This window comes from Pelophylax lessonae, assembly GCF_965119305.1.
Source record: "Pelophylax lessonae genome assembly, chromosome: 1".
Classification (NCBI taxonomy): domain Eukaryota; kingdom Metazoa; phylum Chordata; class Amphibia; order Anura; family Ranidae; genus Pelophylax; species Pelophylax lessonae.
Genome location: NC_138768.1, coordinates 181,764,827 through 181,788,060, shown reverse-complemented (window position 1 = coordinate 181,788,060; position 23,234 = coordinate 181,764,827). Strand labels below are relative to the sequence as shown.

Genomic DNA, 23,234 nt, shown 5'->3' with positions numbered 1-23,234 from the left:
GTTTGACAGTGGGGATGGTGTGTTCAGGGTGATGAGCTGTGTTGCTTTTACGCCAAACAAAGTTTTGCATTGTTGCCAAAAAGTTCGATTTTGGTTTCATCTGACAAGAGCACCTTCTTCCACATGTTTGGTGTGTCTCCCAGGTGGCAAACTTTAAACTACACTTTTTATGGATATCTTTAAGAAATGGCTTTCTTCTTGCCACTCTTCCATAAAGGCCAGATTTGTGCAGTATACGACTGATTGTTGTCCAATGCACAGAGTCTCCCACCTCAGCTGTAGATCTCTGCAGTTCATCCAGAGTGATCATGGGCCTCTTGGCTGCATCTCTGATCAGTCTTCTCCTTGTATGAGCTGAAAGTTTAGAGGGACGGCCAGGTCTTCGTAGATTTGCAGTGGTCTGAGCAACAATTCGGAAAAAATAAATATTGTTTTTCACATTCTGATATATAACATTCCCCAAAAAAATTTGAAAAATCTAAAATTTTCATCCTTTTAGGCCAATTTGTATTCTGCTACATATTTTTGATAAAAAAAATTCCAAATAAGCGTATTTTATTTGGTTTGCACAAAAGTCATTGCGTATACAAACTAGGGGAAAGATTTATGTAATTTTTATTTATTTTTTATACTAGTAATGGAGGCGATCAGTGATTTTTAGCAGGACTGCGACATTGCGAGGGACAGATCGGACACCTGACATTTTTGACACTTTTGGGGGGGGGACCAGTGACATTACTACAGTAATCAGTGCTGGAAATATGCACTGTTACTGTAATAATGAAACTGGCAGGGAAGGGGCTAACTCAGGGGCAATCAAAGGGTTAAATGTGAGCCTAGGGGGTGTTTTCTAACTGTGGGGAGGGGGGTGAGCTTATGGAATCAACACAGAGACCTGTGTTACTAAATAGGAGGAACACAGCTGCTCTGCATTAATTCCTGAGAGAACAGCAGACTGCTGTTCTCTCTCTATGGGGAGCGATTGAGGGTGCCCGGCGGCAATCGCGGCTGCCGGCCCCCGTGAATAATTGTCCCCGCTGGCCAATGGGGGCGCGTGCCCCCAGGATCGCTCCCGCGAACCACCGTACAGGTATGGCGATTCCCAGGAACCTGCCACTATACATCGACGATGTCTGGGTGGCAAGTCGATAATTATGTTTCTAGTTACAGTTTGTATCATTAGGGTAATATGATCTAAAGGGGGGTGTCCTCCTGTGGGGTATATATTCTGTGAGAGTTTGTTCAGTAAAAAGTTCCAGATCTCACATAAGCGATCTGTTGGCTAGTCTTGTATGGTGTGGCTATAATATCTGATATCTATGTTCAAAAGGAGGAGGAAGCGGTATACTGATGGAAGTACTCAAGCATGGTGTGGGTCGATTCGGTCATATATATAATAAAATTAATTTTATTGCAAAAACACAATATAAATACCCATTTTTTGGTTAAAATATAAAAGAGGAGGTTGCATCGAGTAAATAGATACCAAACATTTCATGTCCTAAAATTGCATGCACCCACGATCACCAAAAACTAAGGTGATGCTTTAACAGCCTTTACAGCTCATCAGGTTAGAGTCAACAATGAGCTCTTGTGCTAAAATTATTGTGCACGCTCTGGCGTTCGCAGTGATTTCTCACATATGAGTTGTGACCGCGGTTTCCATACGCATGCACACCTGGGGCTTGCGTAGGTGTGCGGGGCAATGGGTGTTACGGCAATTTGTTTTTTTTATTTTAATATATTTAAAACTTTTATTCATTTATTTTTACTTGATTGCTATCACTGTACTTCACACCATCTAACCAAGCACAGATTGGCTTGGTTAGATGTGTCCCCCGGCTGTACTGGCCAAGAAATGGTGACATCACTCCCGGGTTTCATTGTTGGCAAGCGAAACAAAGTCATGGATTTGCCTCAGTCTTACAGCGCTCTCCCTCCCCTAGCTGGTGGTTGGGTTTCCTTGCTCTGGTAAGAGCATGAAAGCCCAAAAATCACAGGAGGAGGGGATAGTACCACGCTGCCCACTCTGAAAGTGATCGGCGCTTTGGAGCTGTCACATCACGTTCACTTTCAAGCCGGGAGACGGCTAAACAAAATCCACACAAGCTGGTGGCTGCTACTTGTGGTTAAAGGGTCACTTTTTGAATAGACATAGTAAGTCCACAGAGGTGAACTGAATAAACAGTGGTGAATAATTTCACTCAGGAAAGGAAGCCTATTAGAGAGAAGCGACTGCAGCAGCTTTGTCTGCTAATAGAGGCAGCTATGTGTGACGAAGGAGTGGCAATACGTTTCAAAGGAAAACCTTCTTTCCCAACCCAGCAGTGTAAAGAAAGGGAAATATTTATATATGGGGATATCTACACAATGCAATCTGGCATGGCACTATACAGATTACATAAGATCATAATGGGCAGACTGAGAATACAACCAAACATTCATTGATTCATATGTTACATAGTTGGTAAGTTTGAATAAAGACAACAGTCCATCTTGCGTGTAGATGTGTGTGTTTATGGCAATACCATTTACCATATCACTGTTTAACATAAAAAGGGGGGCAGAAGACTAGTTCCCCAACTAGCAAGTCTTCAAAAGTATGAGATGAAGCGGGACTTTCTAGGTACCTTGACATGTAATTCGACAAACATAAAAATATAAATTTTTATTAAATATCTCATTAAGTTAGGCTTAACAATTGAAATATATATTCACAGACAAAATAGATACGGCCAAACATGGCTGAGTATCTAATTACAGACAACAAAATATGTATACATGCAAAAGGCGCAACAATATAAAAAACATTCCAGAATAGAGTGTATATAGTCCCTAACATGTTTTGCAGATAATATTCTGCTTCTTCAGGAGCATAGTTGTTGTAGTCACTCGATGAGGATCGACTAGGCATCCACTGCGGTAAAGAAGCCCTGCCTCTGAAAGCACTCTTTCCCCCCCCCCCAGCAGACACAAAAGGACTCATCAGACCACAGGCCATGGTTCCATTAAACCATGTCCTTAGTCTGCTTGTCTTCAGCAAACTGTTTTCAGGCTTTCTTGTGCATCATCTTTAGAAAAGGCTTCCTTCTGGGAGGACAGCCATGCAGACCAATTTGATGCAGTGTGCGGCGTATGGTCTGAGCACTGACAGGCTGAACCCCCACCCCCTCAACCTCTGCAGCAATGCTGGCAGCACTCATACATCCATTTCCCAAAGACAACCTCTGGATAGGACACTGAGCACATGCACTCAACTCCTTTGGTCGACCATGGCGAGGCCTGTTCTGAGTGGAACCTGTCCTGTTAAACCGCTGTATGGCCTTGGCCACCGTGCTGAAGCTCAGTTTTAGGGTCTTGGCAATCTTATACCCTAGGCCATCTTTATATAGAGCAACAATTCTTTTTTTTCCATATCCTCAGAGAGTTCTTTGCCATGAGGTGCCACGTTGAACTTCCAATGACCAGTATGAGATAGTGAGAGCGATAACACCAAATTTAAACACACCTGCTTCCTATTCACACCTGAGACCTTGTAAACACTAACAAGTCACATGACACTGGGGAGGGAAAATGGCTTATTGGGCCCAATCTGGACATGTGTGTTGAGTTATTTTGAGGGAACAGCAGATTTACACTGTTATACAAGCTGTACACTCACTACTTTACATTGTAGCAAAGTGTCATATGTTCAGTGTTGTCACATGAAAAAATACAATAAAATATTTACAAAAATGAGAGGGGTGTACCCACTTTTGTGAGATACTGTACATACACACACAAACACCCCCAAATGACCTATACCCCAACTATACTCCTTGCTATAAATTTGATCAGAGAATAGTATTAAACTTAGAGATTCTCATTAAACCCTCTGGACACCAGTGTATTTAGAGAAAGATCTAGAATATTTTTCTGTGGCACAATTTCTGGAACCTGTCTTCAGTGGATCCACATTTTGGAATGGCCTAAATGACCCAGACTCTTAAGTCATCAGTGTACTTATAACTGTTTTAGGGCAAAGTATCTGGGCACACTTCTCTCCAGATCATCCTGCATTTTCCCCAAACCTACACCGTACTGTTGTAATAGGCAATTATTCAGGATTTCTTCAAAATCGAGTAAAATTTACAAATAGACAAAATGAACATTACCACCGATTGTTAAAACATAAATACAATGTTTTATTCAATTGTTGCCATTTGTACAAAGAAAGTTATGAAACATAATATAACATCACCGTCGTGTTTAAGCAAATCCAAATGAACTTTTTGGCTCACCAAAATATAAAATCAAAGCAAGGTAACTTTCTTAATTTTTAATGACATATCTAAGTCATTTTAGATTTCTTCTAAATTAGTATATGGGTATGCAGGCAGCTTAAAATCTAAAAAAACTTGTACAGGTCTGTAAAGATCTGTCAAAAATAGCAACCATCATGGAAACAGAAATAGAATAAATTTGAGTGCGACATACTGCCACCTTCAATGTGTATGGCAGGAAAACAAATTAAACTTTATCTGACAAACAAACTCAGGGAGTGTCAGTAGTGGGCTAATGACCCACAACATGAGCAATTACTAGGGAACATTGGTATTTGTCGGTAGTCCTTTATTACAATGCATGATTGACTTGAGCTAGAGTGTAGTGCTGACGCTGGAGACATTGGTCTGTGTTGTGTGAATGAACAGTGTTGTCATATAGCAACCCATGGAAACTAATTTGTCACTCTTCTCGATCTACATAAGTTCATCACTTCTTCTTTTTCTTGCTCTTCTTGCCACCTTCTCCTTGCTGAACTGCCTGATCTCCTCCTCCTGTTTTCTGTGTCCGAGTTTTCAGTTTCGGGATCTCCTCTGCCACACGAATCATTATAGCTTTCCCTTTGGACAACAAGACAAAGGACTGTGAAGGGGAGCTGAAAAATAGTAACTGGCCTAAACCAACACTACTGGCCGATACACATTTAAAAGAGAAGTCAACAGAACTATGTTGTTAAAAGGCAGCTTGACAAGAAAGTGATTGCTCTGTCCGCATGTAAATTCTCCTTCCACCATCTGTTCAGATTCCCTATATATCAATTGCATAACAGCATATAGAAAGAAGACAACACTTCCTAATAAGACTCAACAGGTTAGTGTGGCAGTATAACTAATGCTCAGTGGTCAGCCAAGAAATAGAAAAAAAAAAAAAAAAAAAAAAAAAAAAGGAAGGGGAAGAGACATGCTTGACTATTTAAAGATCAGTAAAAAATTGTCCATGGAAGAAAAGGATTCTGAACCATAGCATGGAGAGCTGTAGAACTCTACATACTGTATGTAGGAGTGCATATACATGAATTCTAGTATAGAGGAAAAAGCAGTAAATGCAAAATTGTCAGTAATAATGGAAAGAATAGAACACTGGGTATTAAAACACAAGCGTCTTTACACACACAGAATGAACATTCATTTGCAAGCAAAAACATGCTTTGCATGTGAACAAGTTAACAAAAGGAAAACTACAAAACCAAGGAAGATCTGAAATGCATTTACAGAAAATTGAAGGAGGTCAGCAGTGGACATGTGTATAGCAATTATCTTTTTTTAAGCTTTGCAGGTGAAAGATAAGTGTACCTTTGTAAATAAATAAATGCACATTTTTTTCCAGGAAGAAAAAAAAAAAAAAAGAAAAAAAGATTTTTGACTTACAGTAAAATCCATTTCTCTGATGTTTATTGATGGACAGCTCCTGATCTTCATAACCGTTGGGTTATACTGCCCCCTACAGGAGTAGGACAGTAGGCAGAAAAATAATCTGGCTATGCCCTATGGGCAGTCCCAGGGGGCATACTCCCTCTCTCTGCTATAGGTGCTCAGTTTTGTTACAAGCAGTGTCAGAAGAATCACCACTTCACAGAGGGGTGGATGCGGTATCCATCAACGAACATCAGACAAATGGATTTTACGGTAATTCAAAAATCCAATTTTCTCTTTCGTTCATTGACAGACACAGCTCCTGATCTTCATAACCATTGGGACGTCCCAAAGCAGTGTTAAACATAATGGGGGGGGAGAACAGCAAAAACATTTCCAAGGCTAAACAGTAGCCAACCAGGCAACAGGAGCTCAACCAAAACAAAATGGAGCCCACCTGAAAAAAAAAAAAAATACACCCTCAAAGAGGTTCAAGTCCTCTAAACAGCAGCCTGCAAAACCTTGCGGCCAAAAGAATCATCCGCAGATGCCAACATGTCCACTTTATAGAACTTTGTGAAAGTGTGCACAGATGACCAGGTGGCTGCCTTACACAACTGCGTCACTGACGCCCGATGACGGAAGGCCCAGGAGGCACTAAGTGGCCAAGTAGAGTGCACCTTGACAGAGAAAGGAGGAACCTGACCCCTGATGGAATAGGTCTGAATAACAGTCTGTCTGATCGATCTGGAAATGATCACAGAGGAAGCGGGCAACCCTTTGCGAGGCTCATCTGCGAGCACAAATAGTGAATCTGACTTCCTAAAAGACTCCGTAGCTGCCAGGTACACCCTAATTGCCGGACCACATCCAAGGCATGCAAGGCAATTTCCTTTGGATGTTTCGGCCTGGGACACAGTGAAGGCAACACAATGTCTTCACTCAAATGAAAATCTGAGACAACCTTTGGAAGAAACGACAGAAAGGGGCAAAGAACCACCTTATTTCTGTGAATCACCAAATAAGGTGAACAACAGTATAACGCCGCCAGTTCCGACACCCTGCAGGTGACAGCCAGCAAAAAAGCCACTTTCCGAGACCGCGTAAGCGAGGGAATCTCCCAAAGATTCTCAAAGGGAGGCTTCTGTCGGACCTAAAGCACCAAATTAAGATCCCAAGGCGGCAATGGAGACATCGCACTGGAAGAATCAAATGTTGGACACCCTGAAGAAAAGGAACGCACCAGGAAGTGTGTGACCAAGAGTCGTTGGAAGATGACCACCAAAGGCGACACCTGACCCTTGATAGTAATTAAGGCCAGTTTCTGCTCAACCCCCTGTTGAAGGCAGGTCAAGGTCCGAGCCACCGAGGAGTGAGGATGAACCTCAAGAGACTTACACCACGATGTATGTCTTTCACGTACGATGATAGATTCTCCTAGAAGTAGATTACCTAGCTTTTAACATCGTTGGAATCACCGACTCAGATAAACCTCTATCCATCAGTACCCGGCGTTCAACAACCAAGCCGTCAACGCCAGTGACTAAGGCAGGATGGGAGATTGGTTCTTGGGACAGCAGATCCTTCCTGGGAGGAAGCAACCTCCACCTGGGACACAAAGGACTTTGGTACTGCCATCAGTGCATCGATGGATGGTTGGGACCTGGCGGGCCCCGCAGCCTTCAGAGAGGGGGGTCAGGTGGGGAAAAGTGCTCCAAAGACTCCATGAGTCAACTAGGGGGACCCCACAAAAAAGTGTAACACACTGCTAAGGGACAACCCCCACCGCGCTGGCAGCACTACCCGGTTGCCAGACACAAGGCGATCCTCAGAGAGGGAGCAGCCACCAGAATAATCTGCACTCCACGTGCAGGGATCAGAAGTGAAAAAAATCCAGGTGTCAGCTTCAGAGGTTGAGGAGGGGCTCCCACCGCCAAAATCGCTGCCCACAGGGCCACCACCGTCATGGCGGACGCTATTTTTAATAGCAAACCACCGCAAAATAGCCGCCGGACTACACAAGCATGGCCACTGTGCATAGAAACACACAGGCTACAGTAAAAGGACGGCCCGCATGGCACCATGAGGCTCCCAGGAGGGATCCCTAGGCCTCAAGGACAGGCCCAGGCAGGGCGGGGGGCCCTGGCAGGAGCCCCAACCAGGTATAACCCCCCCCGCACAGACGATCGTCCGGTGGCCGGAGGAGCACCCCACTGCCCCATCACCAGTCAGCGCCCTGCCCCCTCCCCAGGAGGTGGACCAGACCACCCACATAGCCTCAGCATAAGTGGGGGCGGGGGGGTAGGATGGGGGAAAGATGAAAAGGGGGCCTGATGGGAACCCGGGGGTCCGATCGTCCCAAGGAGGGGCCCATGTCCGCCCCTTAACCCTCCAGGGAGAGAGAGGGGACAGCTACTCACTATACCAGGAACCAGACGGGCAACGCTACAGACAGAACCCCTTGCCATCGAAATGTGGGGGGGGGGGGGGGGGGGCAATCGGCCATGAGGAATGCTACGACTCGGGCCGAGACCCGTCATATGCGACCTCGTGAGGCGTTTTAACTCGCAGGCCAGCCCCTGTCCAGTGGGGCTATGTCCCGTCCGACCTAGCGCGGAGCTGAGGTCTGTACGCGCTTAGCTGGCCAGACTGGAGTGACCACTGGATCTAGATTACCCAGCCCGTCACCCAGTACAGCAGTTGATTGTAGATCTCAAAGGAAAAATCCAGGAAAAAAAAATTCTATCTAAAAAGGGAAAAATTTGCCCGGAGCAGAGATCCCAGGAAGGAACTAGATCCTTACTCCTAACTAGGCAGAAAAAAACTGAGTATTTATATCAGAGAGAGGGAATATACCCCCCGGGACTGCCCATTGGGGTAGCCAGATTATTTTTCTGCCTAGTGTCCTACTCCTGTAGGGGGCAGGATAACCCAATGGTTAGCTGTGTCCGTCAATGAACAAAAGAGAAAATATGCATTTATTATAATATATATTTTATTATTATTATTATTATTAGGAGCCAGTAAAACATTGCACCCATGATAAGCAGATCACGGTTGCAATCTCAGGCTCCTGTAGACTGTCAGTGAAGCTGTCTGCTTGTACCTCGTAAGAGCAGGCAGTTACTGAATGACAGAAAGCATCAATGACCTACCTAGAGCACTCATCAGCGGCCTGATAGTTCCTTGAGAACTACAAGCCACCAGCCGCAATGGATGACAGTAGTTGTAGTTCTCCCATTCACAGAAATGAAAGAATGATGTGGCCGGGTAAGCGGAGTACCACATGGCCACTTTATTTTTATTTTTTTTAAATTGTGACAGCGAGTTCAGGGAGTAGATACCTGGCCTGCTGTCACAACAGGGACTCGGTGGAAAATAGTTGTAACATGTTAGGAAAAAAATTATTTTTTTTTACTTCTACAGAAGTTCATTGACAGACGCAGCTCCATATCTTCTTACCAATGGTCTAAGAAGATATGGAGCTGCGTCTGTCGATGAGCGATAGAGAAAGTGAACGTATCTTTTAAGACCCTTATCTGTGTTTTTGTTTGCGACTCATTAAGGAGAATTCTCTTCACTTACTGACGCAGAAGAATGTAAAGGGAGTGCTCTTCAAAAGCATGTAGAATTCCCCTCTTAGCCATCTGTCACAGAACAGGTGTTCCCATTGGAACAATCAACCCTCACCTACTGTTCCTGTGACAACTCAACATTTTTGGAATTCCCATCACTTTCTTTACCAGAGACAAAAGAGGGAGGGGGGTCAATTTCCCCAATAACAAAAAAAATCAAACAAATGTGGATTTTTGTAAGAACTTTCCGTAAAATCCTTTTCTCTAAATCTTCTGACAGAAGCAGCTCTCCATGTTTCTTCACTATTGGGTAATGCTCCTCTCCACAGGAGTGGACTAGGCAGTGAAAACTTTTCACTAGACACGCCAATAGGGTCTGTCCCTCACGACATTACCCCAGACACACTGTGCTCAACAATCAGTTTCGTAGCAAGCAGTGAAAAAAGACACAACCAACCCCAAAATTAGAGGGGCGGGAGCTGCGTCTGTCAAAGGACTCAGAGAAAAGGATTTAACGGTAAGTTCTTACAAAAATCCAATTTTCTCTTACGTCCTCTGCCAGACGCAGCTCTCCATGTTTCTTTACTATTGGGGCGTCCCAAAGCAGTGTAGGCATGAGGGGTGGGAAGAACGCAACCAAAAAACAGTTAACTCATTTCCAAAGGCTAAAAACGTAGCCAACAGGGCAACAGGAACTCAAGCAAAAAACTGAGACCGAAGTCCCAGCAGGGAAACCTAGGCCCTACTCCTTCACTAGGCAGCAAGAAACTGATTGTAGAGCACAGTGTGTCTGGGGTAATGTCGTGAGGGACAGCCCCTATAGGCGTGTCTAGTGAAAAGTTTTCACTGCCTAGTCCACTGCTGTGGAGAGGAGCATTACCCAATAGTGAAGAAATATGGAGAGCTGCGCCTGTCAGAGGACGTAATAGAAAAAAAAGTTACATGACATTAAATGCTTTCATATTCTGACCTGTGCTCATATTTGAAGAGTATTTCCACTTTTGTTGAGAAAAAAAAAATTCCCCTTTATCTATGTACAGTGCATGGATTTTAGCAAACTTGGTAGCAGATTCCTACCTTTTTTTTCTCTGAAAGAAAAGCTGTCTGTTTATGTCAATGTACACAGTAAATGTGAATCATTATAGAACAGCTGAGTGCAGAGTTCTAATGAGGAAAATTTAAGGGTCTGAATCCTTTCAGCTGCGATTAACGCTTTGGGAGTATCTCCCCAAAAATGAAATGTTTGCTGCAAAAGATGACTTGTATCCTAGTGCAATCTAACCAGCAAGCCAATGAAACAAGCAGGAAATGACATTTCTGGGGAGGCGTTCCATATACCAAAAGTGTCCAGAATGCATCCAGGTCGCCTTATTTCAATGAATTTTAAAGAAAAAACTTACAGCTGCTGCAGATTGAAAAGGAAAGGTAATCTTTAAGAACATTAAATTATAATATGGCTTGTGTAGCAATTTTATATACTATCGTTTTTTTCTTTAGCCATTTTTTCTTCCCCACGAAAGTGGAGTTACCCTTTGAGTTTACTGGTATGCGTTTAAAACACATTCTTTAGGAGTCTTCACAACATGCACTCAGTGACAATGCCTTATAGTTTTCCCAATGAGAGAATAAGGATCTAAAAATAAGGTTGAAATGCTTGTAATATCTGGATGCTGTGCAGATGTGACCTAATTTACTAAATCCCTTTTTTTTTTAGAAAAGACTTACTTGACTGAAGTTTCTCCACACACGGTGTGCCGTCTTCGTTTCTTAGTTGTATACGCACCCTACCCCTGTACTGTACATCCCGGTTCCACTCACGTGTGTACATCTTGTCTGCCTGTACACAGAAATAGGTTTAGAACGGCTGGAGGATTTGCAGGACAGAACAAGTCATGACAGTGATAAAATACGTCACCTCTATGATGGCATTTAGCTTGTTTACACGACATACATCTGCAATTTCAGTACATGTTGGATTCTGTACAGCCTGAATAAAAAGCATGGAAAAAAAATAAAAGTTGAAGATAATAAGAATGGTCAGTAATAAATTGTACCTGTATGATGCAAATAACTCAGGAATATTGACTCTGTTTCAGGGTTTATTTTTTAATGCTGACTAGACACACAGGGGTTGATTCACTAAAGTTGACCGCATGCGATGAGGGCATCATGTTACTCATTTGCATAAATCATTGCATGCAGTAAATTAAATCTAATTCACAAAAAAAAAAAAAAGAAGAAGAAATAAACAGTTATGCGGTATTCACCGGTAAATATCGCATAAAAAGCTCCTAAGTCCAATTCACAAAAGGGACCAGAGAGTAAAAAAGCATGCGATAATTACAACCAGGATTTTGCTGGTCGGGACAACCCCCAGGCTGTTCTTTGACAAATAGCTGGTTGCTAAGCAGCGGGCAGGGAAGCCAGCCGCCATGTCCTTAACAAATCCATGACTCAGCTGTCAGCTAGGGTCTGGTATGGATTTTAAGGGGAACCCCACACCCTAATTAAGAAAATAAACCAGCGTGGGGTCCCCCCAAAATTTATACCAGACCCTTATCTGAGCAAGCAGCTCGTCAGGTCAGGAAAGGGGGGGTGTGTGTGTGTGTATGTGTGTGTGTGTGTGAGAACAAGTGGGTCGAACCATACCAGGCCACATGCCCTCAACATTGGGGGGGGGGGGGGGGTGCTTTGGGATAGAGGGAGGTCTGCCCTCCCCACCCCCAAAGCACCTTGCCCTGGGTAAATGTGGGGGCCTGAGGGCAGGGGGGCTTATTGGATCCCGGCCTCCCTCCCCTCCCCCATATGAATGAGTATGGGGTACATTGTACTAGAGCCCTGCGTTGGACTGTTTTATTAAACCAGCACCAGCTAAATGTATGACCAGGACCGCCCACACCCGCAATGTTTGTGTTCTACTACCGCCCGCACCCGCAATGTTTGTAACTCCCGCCCGCACTGGTTTGTACACTATTGTACATTTATCGCAACTCCATTACGTCCCTATTAAATATTAAGGATATTCTGTAACTAGCAGAAGCTACAGTACCTGGCGTATAAGACGCCAAGGGTATCTTTTTTATAATAAAAAAGGGTATCTTTTTTTTTTTAATATAAAAAGTCATCTTATACGCCGGAAAATACAGTACACCAAATCGCACCTTTCCCCGCAGGTCTCCCGCAAAATTTTGTGACCGCCTGCAGCAGAGTTAAAACTGCCTGCTCCCGCGAGATTTGCGTTGGGTCCCGCGGGAGCCCAAACCCAATGCAGCCCTCTACATTGTACCCCTACTCATTCACCAAAAAAGTGTCAAATGTAAGGAAAACCCAGAGGACAGTTTTTGACAAGTCCATATATATATATATATATATATATATATATATATATATATATATATATATATATAAAAAAGTGTTCCCCGATATAAATCCATTGTCAATCACGACGCCCGCCGCACCGCAGGAATCCGAAAATACGCACAAAAAAAGAGCTCCGCTCCCGAGCACGGCTAGCAGCGGAATGCCTCCTTCGCAGTTTGACATTTCTGATATAGGTAAGGGCAGGGCCATCTGGTGGCTGCATGCCCGGATAAGGGTCAGGTATGGATTTTTTTTTTTTTTTTTTTTAATTGTGGCGTGTTACACTTAAAATCTATACCAGACCCAAAGGAGGACCCCATGCTCTTTTTGACAAATCCTGGTCTGCGCCTTAGCAACCAGCTCAATGCAGTAATCTGCATAAAATAATGCAGTAATTACTGCTAAATCGAACAAATGCAGCATTCAGTATTTAACTGTAAATTCATAATGAATTAAAGCTTCACAACTGAATTACCCCCCAAAGAAAGGAGATTTGTGAAAGGATTTATTATTTCTTTCTGGTCACTGGAACCGCATTAGACACCACCTATCTATAGACCCCCAAAACGCATCCGCTGCCTTTTTCTTGAGGGTTGAGTTTAGATAACCCAAAACATTTATTTGGTGCTCTTATTTGCATGATTACGCCAGGGCTTGACAAATTTTCCTGAAATCTAGGAGCCAACTAAAAAAGTTAGGAGCCAGTTTTTTTTTTTTTTTAAACTAACAACCAAGCTTTATTTAATAAAACGGATACTAAATTTACACATAAATACGACTAGAACCCCACTCTCCTATAGCGCAATTGGATGAAAACAGAATGTCTGTCTCTTTCCATCCGATCCGATCCACGGGATGGATAGAAAATAGAACCACCATCCGCCTGCTTTTGGCGGACAGGATCAGATGGCGGCAGATTACTGCTCCATAGAGGAGAATGAAGGGTCCGATCAGGTCTGCCTGAAAAACTGACAGGCGGACCTGATCAGACAGCCCGTGTGAAAGGGGCCTTCGGCTGTGGCATGGCGATGAGGAAAAAAAAAAAAAGAATATATAATATATATATATATATATATATATTTTTATTATTAATAATAATAATAATAATAATAATAATAATAATAATAATAATACTTAAAAAATACTTAATTATACTTAAAAATAAAAAAATAAAATAAAAAAAATGTATTATTTAGTTTTTACATTTAAAAAATAAATTAAATTAATAATAAATGACCACACTCCCTGTCAAAGGTAACTAACTGGACAGGGAGATGGTAATGCATTGTGAACAGGCAGGCAGTGGAAACAGTAATTACAACAGTCATTACTCCCGGCCACCACAAGAGGGCGCCAGTTCCCCATTGGAAGCCTCTCATCTCAAGTAGGCCGAAAAGCCGGGGCCTCAATTTTCGGACGGCCCGGAAGTCCGTGCAAAAATGACAGGACACCTTCTGCAGGGCACCCCAGGCGCCAGGTCGCTAATTCTAGTCGCAAATGCGACCTGTCGCCCGGGTTTTGTCGAGGCCTGGATTACGCACAGGCCTTTTATATTGCAATGCATCAACACTTGACTTGAAGTTCAATGGCAGGCAGAGATATCACAAACCTGTGACACACAGACTGCTTATCTGCACTTGCCTGGCATTATTTGAATTAGGAGGCAACCATGGGTCTACCTTGGAGGAGGCTTTCGTTCCACAAGTACTATGGGGAATCTTTGTGACATTCCAATTTTATCACAATATAAATTGAGGTAAACTTACTGGTGATTATGTCTATGCAAGACCAAAAATCAGTTTTTACAAGAAATTCAAGTAAAAAAGTGGAAACCTTTTCCCCCCAATGATGGAGAGCCCGAACATTAAAGCAAGCAGACACCACTCTGAGACCAACACAATATTCAGAGTGGTCATTCTTAGATGAGGAAAAAAAAAAATAAGCAGTTTGTTGGTATATTATATATATATATATATATATACACACACACACACACACACACACACATTCAGGTCCATAAATATTGGGACAGCGACACAATTCTAATCTTTTGGGCTCTATACACCACCACAATGGATTTGAAATGAAACAAACAAGATGTGCTTTAACTGCAGGCTTTAATTTGAGGGTATTTACATCCAAATCAGGTGAACGGTGTAGGAATTACAAAAGCTTGTATATGTGCCTCCCACGTTTTAAGGGACCAAAAGTAATGGGACAGATTAACAATCATAAATCAAACTTTCACTTTTTAATACTTGGTTGCAAATCCTTTGCAGTCAATTTCAGCCTGAAGTCTGGAATGCATAGACATCACCAGACGTTTGGTTTCATCCCTGGTGATGCTCTGCCAGGCCTCTACTGCAACTGTCTTCAGTTCCTGCTTGTTCTTGGGGCATTTTCCCTTCAGTTTTGTCTTCAGCAAGTGAAATGCATGCTCAATTGGATTGAGGTCAGGTGATTGACTTGGCCATTGCATAAAATTCTACTTGTTTCCCTTAAAAACTCTTTGGTTGCTTTCGCAGTATGCTTCGGGTCTTTGTCCATCTGCACTGTGAAGCGCCATCCAATGAGTTCTGAAGCATTTGGCTGAATATGAGCAGATAATATTGCCCGAAACACTTCAGAATTCATCCTGCTGCTTTTGTCAGCAGTCACATCAATAAATACAAGAGAACCAGTTCCATTGACAGCCATACATGCCCACACCATGACACTACCACCACCATGATTCACTGATGAGGTGGGGTATGCTTTGGATCATGAGCAGTTCCTTTCCTTCTCCATACTCTTCTCTTCCAATCACTCTGGTACAAGTTGATCTTGGTCTCATCTGTCCATAGGATGTTGTTCCAGAACTGTGAAGGCTTTTTTTAGATGTTTGGCAAACTCTAATCTGGCCTTCCTGTTTTTGAGGCTCACCAATGGTTTACATCTTGTGGTGAACCCTCTGTATTCACTCTGGTGAAGTCTTCTCTTGATTGTTGACTTTGACACACATACACCTACCTCCTGGAGAGTGTTCTTGATCTGGCCAACTGTTGTGAAGGGTGTTTTCTTCATCAGGGAAAGAATTCTTCGGTCATCCACCACAGCTGTTTTCTGTGGTCTTCTGGTGTTGCTGAGCTCACAGATGCATTCTTTCTTTTTAAGGATGTTCCAAGCAGTTGATTTGGCCACACCTAATGTTTTTGCTATCTCTCTGATGGGTTTGTTTTGTTAATTCAGCCTAATGATGGCTTGTTTCACTGATAGTGACAGCTCTTTGGATCTCATATTGAGAGTTGACAGCAACAGATTCCAATTGCAAATAACACACTTGAAATTAACTCTGGACCTTTTATCTGCTCCTTGTAAATGGGATAATGAGGGAATAACACACACCTGGCCATGGAACAGCTGAGCAGCCAATTGTCCCATTACGTTTGGTCCTTTAAAAAGTGAGAGGCACATATACAAACTGTTGTAATTCCTACACCTTTCACCTGATTTGGATGTAAATACCCTCAAATTAAAGATGAAAGTCTGCAGTTAAAGCACATCTTAAAGTACATCTTGTTTGTTTAATTTCAGTCTACAAATCTATTGTGGTGGTGTATAGAGCCAAAAAGATTAGAATTGTGTTGATGTCCCAATATTTATGGACCTGACTATATATATATATATATATATATATATATATATATATATATATATATATATATATATATATATGTATTTTAAACGAACCCTTTCAATTGGTATCCTCCTTCCCTCTGCAATTGTCTTCTTGTTGTTGATGTAAGCTGGATAAATGCAGATAAACCTGTCAAGTAAAAAAAAATAAAATAAAAACACACACAACATAGTCAGAACCTATAAATCTATCTACTTAAAAGACCACATTCGCCCAAGTACTGATGATAGAAACAATCACCCAGGTGGCTTGGTATATACAGTGGGTATAGAAAAGAATCACCCCCTTTTAAAATAATCACATTTTGTTGCCTTGCAGCCTGAAATGGAGTCAGACACGGTTTCGGTTTTTGTTTTATCCAGCTGTATCGATTACTAGTGCAACTTATAACATTCAAGTGAAGGATAGAACACCAACATGTCAGAAAAAAAAAAAAAAAACCAGAATCACCGAGTTGGAAAAAGGATCACCCCGTGTCAGCATTTTGTTGGACCACAATTTGCTTTAATTACAGCCTTTAGTCTGTAGAGATAAGTCTATTAACTTTGCAATATTAGCCGACTCTTTGCAGAACTTATCAAGATCAGATAAATTTGATAGTGACCGTTTGTGGACAGCAGTCTTCAAGTTATTCCACAGATTTTCAGTGGGTTTGAAGTCGGGTTCTGACTAGGCCATGGAAGGATATTTACCTTTTTCTCCTTCAACCACTGTGTGGTCATTATTGTTGTGTGCTTTGAACCATTGTCATGTTGAAAGGTACACCTTCTTCCCATTGACAACTTTCTGGCAGAGGGCAGCAGATTTTTCTCAAGAATTTGATGGTATTTTGCCCCATTCATTTTTCTACTATCCTCACAAGTTCTCCGGTCCCTGCTGCAGAGAAAACCCCCATAACAGGATATAACCAACACAGCAAACTACAGTGGATAAAAAAAAAAGTCTGCACACCCATGTTAATATGTCAGGTTTCTGTGATGTAAAAAAAAAAATATGGAGACAAAGATAAATCATTTCAGAGCTTTTTTTCACCTTTAAATGTGAGTTATAAACTGTACAACTCAATTGAAAAACTAACTGAAATCTTTTGGGGGAGTTGCGGGGTAAGAATAAAAAACAAAACAAAAATAATGTGGTTACATAGGAGGGCACACCTTCTTTCACCTGGGGATGTAGCTATGTTCAGAATTAAGCAAATCACATTCAACAATCACCCAGGTGTTCAAGCCGTGGCGCCCCCTAAAGACGTCTGATTACGATGAGACACGTAGGCGGAGCTCGGCTGGCGTGACGCTCAGTACATCGGAGGACACCGCGGCCATCTTTTTGGTTACCAGAGCAGCAGCTGACACAAGATGAGATGAACACTTTACTGTTTAATGTGTAAGTGGCCAATTTTATGCTTAATAAACCTGCTTGTTATTATACTACAACATGAGGAGTGTGTCCTTTTCTCTCTGATCATCTCTGATCTTTCTCTCTTTTCCCTCTGAGGTCTGGTACCGGTGGATATCGGACTATAAGACAAGGATTGCTGAGGGGACTGGTGTGGACTCTCCAGGAGGTTTATTATATGTGCCTGACTGACCCTTGTAATGGGGGTCTTTTAAATCTGGTAAGAGGCTTGAACACCTGGGTGATTACTTTTGGTGGCCCCTGGATTTTTATCTGTACTGGAATTGGGATAACACAGATCTCCCATTTCATCTCTGCTTGTGGACTATAAACAAACTGTTCACTATATATTTTATATAAGCGCTGCACCTCTTTGTTTCTTCTTTTGTATCCGTTATTCAGGACTTGTGCTAGCTGCTTTTGTGTTATCTATTGGGATTGGCACAGCATATAACCCTTAAAATCAAATTCAAACTCTTGTTAAATAGGAGTCAGTACACACCTGCCATCATTTGAAGTGCCTTTGATTAACCTCAAATAAAGTTCAGCTGTTCTAGTAGGTCTTTCCTGACAAAAGCCACAGTCCGCACAGAGCTTACAAAGCATTAGAGGGATCTCATTGTTAAAAGGCATCAGTCAGGAGAAGGGTACAAAAGAATTTCCAAGGCATTAGATATACCATGAAGACAGTCATCATCAAGTGGAGAAAATATGGCACAACAGTGACATTACCAAGAACTGGACATCACCCCAAAATTGATGAAAACATGAAAATAAAACTGGTCAGGGAGGCTGCCAAGAGGCCTACAGCAACATTAACGGAGCTGCAGAAAAATCTGGCAAGTACTGGCTGTGTGGTACATGTGACAGCAATCTCCTGTTTTCATTTGTCTGGGCCATGGGGTTGAGTGGCAAGACGGAAGAATTTTCTTACAAAGAAAAACATCCAAGCCCGGCTAAATTTTGCAAAAACACATCTGAAGCATGTGGGAAAATGTGTTATGGTTTGATGAAACCAAGATTGAACTTTTTGGCCATAATTCCAAAAGATGTTTGGCACAAAAACAACACTGTGCATCACCAAAAGAACACCATACCCACAGTGAAGCATGGTGGTGGCAGCATCATGCTTTTGGACCATTTTTCTTCAGCTGGAACAGGGGCCTTAGTTAAGGTAGAGGGAATTATGTAAAGTTCCAAATACCAGTCAATATTGGCACAAAACCTTTAGGCTTCTGCTAGAAAGCTGAACATGAACAGGAACGTCATCTGTCAGCATGACAAGGACCCAAAGCATACATCCAAATGAACAAAGGAATGGCTTCACCAGAAGATTAAAGTTTTGGAATGGTCCAGCCAGAGCCCAGACCTGAATCCGATTGAAAATCTGTGGGGTGATCTGAAGAGGGCTGTGCACAGGAGATGCCCTAGCAATCTGACAGATTTGGAGTGTTTTTGCCAGGAAGAGCGGGCAAATATTCCCAAGTCAAGATGTGCCATGCTGATAGACTCACACACAAAAAGACTGAGTGCTGTAAACAAAATAAAAACATGCTATAACAAAGTATTAGTTTAAGTGTGTGCACACTTATGTAACCATATTAGATTTTATTTTTACTGCCCCCCCCCCCAAAAGATTTCAGTTTGTTGCTCAAATGAGTTGTACCGTTTATAGGTCACATTAAAGGTGGAAAAAGTTCTAAAATGATTTATCTTTGTCTAATTTTTTTTTTACATCAGAGAAACCTGACATTTTAACAGGTGTGTGTAGACTTTTTATATCCACTGTACACACACACACACACACCTGTGCGGTCATGTCAATGTACCCTTATTCCCATCATTCAGATTAAAATGTACTGTAACTACAACTTTTTTGTATTTTTTTTCTGGATACAGAAAGGAAGTTAGAACAGGAGTACGCAACCCAAAAGAGGTGGAGATCTACCTCAACAACATGGGAGAATTCAAAGATCACCGGGCACAGTGTCGCCTCCTCACACCTGATTTAAAGCTCTAATTGCCATACTACCGTGTCACAATCGCGTACATTGCACACCAATCATGGGTTTATATCAGGTGATGAGGCGGCAACACATCGCCTCCTCACCACCTGTCAAACACACACAGATCACTTTTCAGAGTAGCAGCAGTGCCCACTGCACTTGTGAATGAGCCCTTAGTTGCATTCCAAAGTGGCACCCTTAAGGCTCATTCACATATAAAGTTGGGGGGTGGTAAAACCCTTCAGTTGGGTTTTCTGCAGCCAAAGGTGTACGCATGCCACCAGCAGGAATTAAACCCCGTTGCTTTTGGTGGAAGCTACCGCCTGCCAAGCATGACCCATTCAAGTAAATGGGGCCATTCTGCAAGTGCCCCGCAACTGCATGCTTTTGCAGGGTCCAAGGGGTTAAAGCAGGTGGAGAGAAAGCAACACAATGCTACCTGCTTTAAACCCGTTTACTGTACTGCACAAGGTTGCAGGGCACTTGCAGAGTGGCCTCATTTACTTGAATGGGTCATGCTTGGCAGGTGTTACACTCACTAACCATGACAGGACGTATACCTCCTGCTACGTCTGTGACATGTTTACACACCTGGCCAAAGCAGCTAAAAAGGCGGGGGTGTTGAAAAACAAGTTTTAACTATGGGGTTTTACCACCCCCAAAACTGAAAATGTAAATGAACCTATATTGTGCTAAGCCTCCCTATAAGGCTGCTTTTACACTGGTGCAGTGCGGTTTACCTGCGCCATGGGTACAGCGCAGTGCTTCTGCAACTTTCCTGGGTCACCCTTGCTTTGCCATAGACTTCTGCGTCTATGGTTAAGTGCAGCAAACTCGCAGGAACACTGCACTGCACTCGCAGTGTGGGTAAACTGAAGCACAAGCAGCCCTATACTATTATGCCCAGTGTATTGCTTCACACTGACCTGAAGATCTCTTCTTTCCAGCTGCTGGCACCACTCTGGAGACCGCTATCTGGGTTAAGATGTGGAGTGCAGTTGGTATCACTCCCCATGAGACAAAAGCCAGCACTACAGGGAATGTTTTACCTTATGTGGCTCTTGTGTTCTACTACAGCTCAAATTTTTCAAGTAGTCCCTCTGCATTGCACTGTTTGATGCTCAGGGATGGCGGGTCAGCAAGCCCATAGCATGACCTACCAGTCACCTAGCCACGATCTACAGCTAGAACACAAACTACAGGTTGCTGACCTCCGAGTTAGACCCTTTGCCAACTTTTAATAGCAGTTGGTGTCGCCATTGTTAGAGAGATTTCTCTTTATTAGCTGTTCTGGTGACCAAAGTGAGAGAAAGTTCTTAGATGGAGACAACAAACACAACATTTAAGTATGGAGGGAAAGTTATGGCACTTTTCCACTGCAAGTACCGGCTCGGCTCTACTCGGCCCTGCTTGGCCCGGTTTGCTTTTCCACTGCTGGTACCGCATGGTACGGTGTTGGAACGGTTCGGTACAGTATGGTTTGCTTTTCCACTAAAGTAGTACTAAAGTTAAGTGGGTGGGATTCTCTGACCAATCAGTGGCTAGTAGTGACTGCATGCGGTACCAGCAGTGGAAAAGCACAAAAGCGAGCCGAACCGTTCGGTTCCATGCAGTGGAAAAGCGCCATTAAACAGTCAGATTTTTACCAAGGTTTAAGGCCCTGTTGGCAAGATTTCCTCTAGCTACTTGTTTGATGGCAGAAAGGTAGTGAGGGGAAATCTGCTCATTGGGTATAAACAGCAAGAAAAACCTGAGAGCAGTTCTAAACCCTTTTTTTTTTTTCTAGTAAAGTGTTCTTTCTGGAGTTCTACTTTTATTTGTTTTTCCACAGTATTCATTTATCATTCAGAAGATACAGCTCACCACTTTTCTGCATGAATAACAGTTCTATTCATCTATATTTATCAATGAAACCCCTATCCAGACACAGCATGGGCGACTAGAGTGCTCTCTGTGATGCCAACATTTACCCTGTGGTTTCCTCTTTGTGGGCAAATGGCAGCTCGAATAACCTGCAGAGCTGTAGCGGTGAGATTTTACTGGTGAAAAAAATCGTATCTCACTGCTGAGAAAAAGTAAAAGGGGGAGTCAAGTATGCAGCCCTGAGCTTACCGAAATTCACCAAGATGCAGGTATCTTGGTCAAACCCCCACCAACCCACTGTTGGCAAATTCCAAAAAGTCAAATCTGCCCTTTTTCACCAAACAAGCTGCTCCGATGGAACAGAAGCTGGTATTCACATGGGATTTTACAGTCTCTTGGCTAAAAGCAGAAAATACACGATATATAAATTATTCAGATTTTGTTTGCTTAATTATTTGTTCATGATCGTACTTTTCACAGCGTATTCTCTGCTATCTTATTAGAAATAACACATGCCACTCATTATTAGACATCAACGGAATATGAAACAGACAGGGTTACACAGGCAGGGCTCATGTACGCAAGCTTTTCTCTGTGTCTGAGCCTATACAAGTTAATGGTGGTGGGGAAAAAACACCCAAAAGTAACTCCCTTAACAACTCAGAAGTATCGGAGTCTAATTCCATGTACATAAGCCCTTCAAGCTCATCTAGATGGGACTAAACTGCAGCATTAAGATGTGGCTCAACTCTGACCTGCATGGAGTAGCACTCCAATTTCCGCATAAAAATTAACGGATTACCTGTGTCCCGTTTGAGTGCAGCCAGAACTACAGTACCTGGATGCAAACTGTGTGTGTCCAGAGCTGGCCAGAGCCCTCATCTGAGTGTTTACATGTGAACAGCAGTGGCACTGCCCATTTATTTGTACTGGGAAAAAACTTAGACACGCTTCTGCCCCTCACACATGGAGGTAGTTTCTCCACCAACAAGAAATTATAGGTTCTCACTGGCAGCTGACCATGTGAACAGGTCCTAAAACTGTTGCTGCCCTCTTTACCACTGGATGTGTAGTGTCATTTTTTTCAGAGCTGCCCATTAAAATATATGTTTAGAATTCAGTTTCCAGCCCGTTGGTCACCTGGATGGGTCAGTATACAGTTTCTTCAGGTCTGCCATGGTCTGGTCTCCTCAGTGTTGCATATTAATATTTTATATCCTGAGGAAGAAAAAAGAGAAGACAATGAATTTGAAACCTGCGGTGAGTACAGAACAATAAACGATTAATAAACTGCTGAGCGTTCATTATAAAAAGGCCATTTACTTTCAGTCTCTTCTCAGTGGAACTGAGCAAAGTGAAATCTTCTGCCTTAATGGGGGTAGAGGAATAAGATTGCAAACTTATGTGCTTCACTTCCATCTCCTTCACATCCAATAGTGCTCATTCACAAATTTGATTTAACTTTAAAGTGCATCTAAAGTCAACTTTTTTTGTTCAGTTTTTCACAGACAGGTGAAGAGTAATGCCTCGTACACACGCAACGATTGTTGGCCGTGAATTTTCGGCCAACGTCCGATCGGCCGATTATCGGCTTGTTAGTATGATGATTCCGACAACCGACTGCGACTTTTCGGCCGAACAAAATCTGGTGTGCATGCTATAAAATTTTTGTTGGCCGTCAACA

General features: G+C 42.6%; 1 protein-coding gene across 1 annotated transcript; it reads right to left on the bottom strand.

Moving 5' to 3' along the window:
* Positions 1 to 4,601: 4,601 nt before the first annotated feature.
* SRP19 (signal recognition particle 19) lies at positions 4,602 to 22,768 on the bottom strand. Its single transcript, XM_082243917.1, has 5 exons — positions 22,691 to 22,768; positions 16,340 to 16,415; positions 11,166 to 11,237; positions 10,976 to 11,087; positions 4,602 to 4,883 (listed from the first exon to the last, which is right to left on the bottom strand). Exons 1-5 carry the CDS (start codon positions 22,726 to 22,728, stop codon positions 4,753 to 4,755), a joined length of 429 nt encoding a protein of 142 aa, XP_082100043.1. The 5' UTR covers positions 22,729 to 22,768; the 3' UTR covers positions 4,602 to 4,752.
* Positions 22,769 to 23,234: the final 466 nt, after the last annotated feature.